This window comes from Gossypium hirsutum, chromosome D06 (genome assembly GCF_007990345.1).
Source record: "Gossypium hirsutum isolate 1008001.06 chromosome D06, Gossypium_hirsutum_v2.1, whole genome shotgun sequence".
NCBI lineage: Eukaryota > Viridiplantae > Streptophyta > Magnoliopsida > Malvales > Malvaceae > Gossypium > Gossypium hirsutum.
The window spans coordinates 13,750,882-13,756,924 of record NC_053442.1 but is presented as its reverse complement, the minus strand read 5'-3'; the positions used below and the strand labels follow the sequence as shown (position 1 = coordinate 13,756,924).

General features: G+C 33.4%; 1 protein-coding gene across 1 annotated transcript; it reads right to left on the bottom strand.

Moving 5' to 3' along the window:
• Positions 1 to 812: 812 nt before the first annotated feature.
• On the bottom strand, positions 813 to 4,362 carry LOC107901101 (IQ domain-containing protein IQM1). Its single transcript, XM_016826973.2, has 8 exons — positions 4,085 to 4,362; positions 3,081 to 3,707; positions 2,898 to 2,963; positions 2,530 to 2,618; positions 2,306 to 2,393; positions 1,981 to 2,211; positions 1,791 to 1,892; positions 813 to 1,453 (listed from the first exon to the last, which is right to left on the bottom strand). The coding sequence occupies exons 2-8, from the start codon at positions 3,666 to 3,668 to the stop codon at positions 992 to 994; spliced, it is 1,626 nt and encodes a 541-aa protein (XP_016682462.1). The 5' UTR covers positions 3,669 to 3,707; positions 4,085 to 4,362; the 3' UTR covers positions 813 to 991.
• Between the last annotated feature and the right edge of the window lie 1,681 nt (positions 4,363 to 6,043).

Below are 6,043 nucleotides of genomic sequence, written 5' to 3'. Positions count from 1 at the left end.
GTGGTTCATTCCCTAAAATTGGTGGATAATAATAATTGGACTTTTTATATCTTGTGGTTTTGTCCTTGATTTATATCATTTTTCACTTTAATACATTAATTTTTTGTCATTCAACGGTATTAATATGAAAGAGAAAAAAGTATAGTTGAGAGAAAAATAGTGACTTAAGCCTTTTACTTATATTTTAAACAATATATTATTAATATAATTTTTGAAATTAATATAAATTTTTACAAAAAGTTTTTCTTAGTACAATGAAATATATATATTTAATTATCAGCACAAATCTGACATTAAGTTTTGAAGGTGTAATTAAAATTTTTAAAATTTTTAAGAGATTCTATTAAGTCTAATTAAAGCTTTAGAAAAATTTTGAAACTTAATTAGAATTTAATTTTTTTAGTGTAATTAAAATTTTTAAAGTTTTAATGAAAAATTTTCAAAGTAAATTCTCAAAAACTTTTAAAAATTTGCTAGCCTTGGCTTCATAACCCCAATGATCATCTACTCCAAAATATATTATTAATTATTTTAGAAAAATCTAAACTTTAAAACATTAAAAATAATCAGCACAAATCTGACATTAAGTTTTGAAGGTGTAATTAAAATTTTTAAAATTTTCAAGAGATTTTAGAAAAATTTTGTCTGTCATGAACATGAAGATTTGTCTGTTAATAATTCATAAAAGGAGTTACAAATAAATTTATGGCTTATTATATTCTATTTTGTTTTGGTGCGTTGAGAGTTGATCTGCTTGTTGGCTTTGAGTGAAAGTTGAATGATACCAATAATTTCAACGTTAAACCCACTGCTTTTGTTTTGGATGTTTGGACTTCAGATTATGGATTCGTTATTGGATTTTACAATATAAAAATGATTACTTTTGGAAATGATTTATTACATTTCCATTCTACAAAATCCTGGCTGTTGAAAAAAATTAACTACATACAAAAATATGATAGAATAAAAGAAACCAAAAGAATGAACAGGCTTAGCCCACTGATGCTATAGACCTTGGACTTGGCACACCCATAGCTGCAATCCGTGGGGAAAGGTGGATTCTTGGACTGGGTCGTGGTGAAGGAATTGGACCCAACTTCACCATTCCAGGAGCCACCCTTGGTGATAGGTTTACCTGTTCCAGTGCTTTCCATTGAAGCTCGCTAGGGTAGTCTCGCACGCACCCGATACGGGGTCCAACCCCTGTCGTCCACTTGCATGACAATCTCTTGGCCATGCTGAACGCTGCTGCTTCTTCCTTGCCACCTGCGCCATTGGTCTCAATCTTTACATCTTTCTGATCATCATCACTGCTTGTTTTTGCCCCCCTCACGCTGTCACCTTCATCATTCTCATCAGCTTTCCGGATTTTATCTGATTCGGGTTTGGGTTTGGATTCTTTATCTGGAGTCGGAGCTTGCCTGTATGAGTTGTCATCATCAACGGCACACCTCTGTAATCAAAAGATCACAAGCACCATGAGTAAATTTATCCAAGCATCTAAAGATGGAAAGAAGGATTAATATAAATTCATCTTTCTAAGAAATGAGATGCTACTCCCTCAATTTTAATTAGTTAGAAATACATACAAAAATTAAAAAAGTTAGTGTTAATTTATTATATGTAAATTGTTAAATTATTGATTTTTGTTATATCCTTACACATAAATCATTGTATCCATGATTTTTAGATTAATGTCAAGGTCTAACAACATTAAGCTAATATCTCTTATTTTTTATAACTAAATTAAAGTATAAATATTATTTTTTTAAGAGAAAAATATATTTTACCTTAACATTTGTGAGATTTACATTATTTTCCTCGAGGAAGCTAATGAATTCCATGAAATTTTCTACCGTTGGATGATAATGACCACTGTATGGCCATATAGCCTGAAAAAAAAAACCAAGAGTCAGTGGAAAACATTAAAGATTAATTTCAATGCATTACATGCATGCATGAACAGAAAGCAAGTTGTACCTGGAGAACTCCATCACGAGCAACCAATCTTCCAGCTGCCGTGGTGGCACCGCCAGCTAGAAAACTAGAATGTTGAAATTTGCCCTTTTTCTTTTGACCCACATACAAGGCTCTACTTGTGCTAAGGACAAATATCCATTTGGATTCACCTGTGGTATCCACAGGTGACCCACTTTGCCTATAAGCAAGCCGCCCATTCTCAATTATTACTTCATATTCTTCCCTTTCTTTCTGCCAACAATTATTTAAATATGATTAGATGTAACCAAATATTAATATTATATAGACACACACACACACACATGCAGCTATTGTTGAAACTTACTGGTCCAAGATATGTGATGCACTGCTGTTGTAGTTTTTTCCTTGGACATTTCTCAAGATTTACTTCTTTCCCATCTCCAACGTCCAACCTTTTAAATTAGATAAGAAAAATAATGAAAATCTTTTAGAATGTAAACTTTTGACTTTTATTAGAGATTCGATCATTCCCTATGTCAAATACAGAAAATTTTGAAAGGCTGCTGAATTAATAATTGCAATAATTACCAGTAGAAGAAAGGCTGTGTGCTTTCGCTTGAGAACCAAACGTCATAATACATGTGTAAGTTATGACCGTACCGATGTCGTGGATCAATCTGTAAGGAATTAAACAGGTGATGGCTTAGAGTCAGACATAGCTTTAGATTATCACATATTTATGTCAACGCAAATTAAATCAACCGGCAAAGAGGATAAATTCCCATGTGCCTTCATTAGCTTTTCAGCTGTTGAATATCTTAAAAGTAAATTTCATTATGTTTTAAATATTTCTTCATTCATTGTATTAACTTTAGCCTTTGGAAACCCTAGTTCGAGCTGCATGCAGATAATAGTTTAAAAGTGTATATATCCCTGTCTGTGTTTAAACAACTTACAGCTTCAAGCCAGTGTTGAAGGGCTAGTTTTTTAGCTTTTTCATCCTTGAACAATCCCTTTCCTACCTGCAACCAAGGAGGAAGAAATACCATCGATAAATATATTGGTTAAAAAGAAAGACAAATATATACATATATATATGTATATATAGACGATCCAACCGAATGTGTTTAAAAAAGTACCTTTGCAGCTTTGGTCTTGGCTCTTACCCACCGTGAAACTGCAGATTCTGGTTTCTCAACCTCGAAGAAGGACACAGAGTTTTGCTTGAGCTCAGCTAGGTCTAATACCTTCCACCATAGCTCCTCAATCACCACTGCACAATCTGCAAGGTTTCTTCGAGTCCGGTAGCTCTTGTAGACTTTTTGAAGCTTAACAGCAGCCGCATCAAGCTCACTAACGGGTCTCGGCGAGAACAAAATCGTTGGTTCCGGTAGAGAAAGTGTGGGCATTGGTTTATGTATTAATCCATTCGAAGATGATTTCCTTTTGTCTTGAACCAGGTCCTTGAACGAGTGAGTTTTTTCAAGCAGTACTTGATAATAGTCAGCTTTGCCGTTTCTCAAAGTTTTCGAATTTTTCCTTTGAATCTTAGAATCTGACCCAACTGAATTGATTATGGTTTCTGAATCTGTTCCCTTGAAGCTATTTACCCTCAAGGTCACCTCTCTATCTTTTGAACGGAGACTGATGTTGCAGGCTAAATTGAAAAACCTGTGGCTTAGAATTTGTTGCCAGGCTGATAGAAGCAATGAAAGAGACAATCCCATAAGCCTTCAATTAGTTTATGACAAGATAACCCTCCCTACCTGCTCAACATGATTGATAAACTAATTAAATTACAAGATAATACAGATAGGATTAAGCTAAAAGTGATAATTTCCTTATAGAAAAAAGGCCAGCTTCATGTTAAATATATTTATTGTTTTATATAAGTATGTAGTTAAATGATTTTTTTATTTGTTAACAATGATAAATAAATATTTTGTATTTAGCGATTTCTCTTTTCTCGGAATCGATATGAGAAAACAGTACAGTTCATGCCCCAAAGAAAATTGAAAAAGGCAAAGCACTTGCAAGTAGGAAATTGATTAACTCCAATAATTGAAGGGAAAGAAAATGCAAAAACATCGACTCTTATGCAACTCCATTAATCATTTTGAAAGAGAAGAATATGAATCAATACCTGTATCCTGAATGAGTTCTTCAGATGTGTTTTTTTCGCTCTTTCTCAGTCTAACTGGAAAACAAAACAAAAATCAAAAGATGTTTCCAAATCCTCTGCCCAACTGCCATCTCTTATTATATATATAGGACAAGAAGAAGTAATATGGAATCCAACTAATAAACCTTTAAATATTCCTGCCTAGAAAGGGCAAGGAAGTCGTAGCCAGTGAGATAGGTTTTGGATTATAAAAATGATGGTTCTAATTCAACGGTTTAAAGGCTCGTGGGCTAAAACAAACACGAGTCTGTTTGATGAATTCAAAGCTTAAATGTCGGAATTATTTTTTGAGGAAAAGTTTTCAAGGGTTTTGAAACTTCATTCCCTTTCCTTCCTGGAACCTTACCTGGAGGCCCCCCTACGTGCAACAGGAGAAGATAGAGAAGGGAGATTGGTCAAAGAAAGTAACCTTGTAATTTAAAGTAAATCTATCCATGAAAAAACACGAAAGCGCTTTAAAATCTCCATACACGCCATGGGATTTGGTATTTTCTTTCTTGTTGTTTGTCTTTAATTTTCACGACAGTCAACGGGTGTTTAGCTCGTGGCTTTGGTCATTCAAGAACGCGCCTTTTTTTGTGCTGGAATGGATTTTGTTTTTTACATTTTTATCTGTTCTTACTATGGCTGCCCACTACTGCCATGCAAATGCATTCATATGTATATTCCCACCACTTTTCTTGACTTGCTTTTCTTACACTTTACAGCATCAAAAGCATTACTTGTACACCCCACACTTTATTTTCTTCTCAAACTCCATATATATACACCAATGTCAAAGTAATGCAGTTTTAGGATGATTTGTAATGAGATTTTGGACCAGAGTTAGTTTAATTCAATTTATACGTAGAATCTTTTTTAAGTAAAATAGTTTTAGGATGATTCCTAATGGAAATTTGGACCAGAGTTTAATAAAAGAAAAAAGAATCAAACTTAAAAACTAAAATTTTAATTTACTCATGTTTAACAAAAGAATTATTAGCTATTTATGACATATATATTTTCAAATATTCAAATTTAAAATACATTTTTAAAGTAACCAAACATGAACAAAGAGAATAAACAAACCCAAGACATAAAGAGGGAAAACGAATTCAGAACAATAGATTTACCCCATACACCCGATTTTAATTCCTCACCAACATTGAACTTACTTAATACATAATCGGCCTGTAAGAAAACTTGAATAAAAGGGGTGAAACACCCCAATGACAGACAATCGCATAGCATAAAGCTGCTTGAGTAAATGACTGAACTATTTTATTAACAATTTCTCGTGTCCAACGGAAAGACATACGCGAAAATTGAAACTTCAGCCATAAACAATCACGAACCATAATACCAAACTCGAGACATTCAAAGACGGTCGATTTAGAGCAGTATAACATCCTGACAATCGGATTCAACGATAATGGAGTCCATATGCAATGAACAAAGCCAAGATAGTGCCTCACTAACAACCATTATCTCTGCCATGCGAGTCTCCCAAACACCCATATAGATCCAAAATTCCTTTGAAAAGTTTACCGTTCGAGTCTCGAAGTACTTCATCGAAACTAGTAACATTAGACTTAAGATAGATGGCTCCATCATCAACATTACACTTAGTCCACTGACCAGTTGCTCTCTCCCACGATGTTGGAGATGTAGAAGATTGATTAATCTTTGGAGAAATAAAACAAAGAAAATGATAAAGAATATAATGGAGAAGAGAAATAAATTTTGTATGGAAGAGAAAAAAAATGCTTTCTAATAATCTTTTTATTTCACTCACACAATTCATTCTTCATCACATACAACTCTTTATATAGGAGTTGTAAGTGACTATTCATCTATATCACTAAATACTAGGAGTTGTGACTATTCATTTACATAACTTAAATACTATAAGAGTTGTGACTATTCATGCATGTGTGTAAC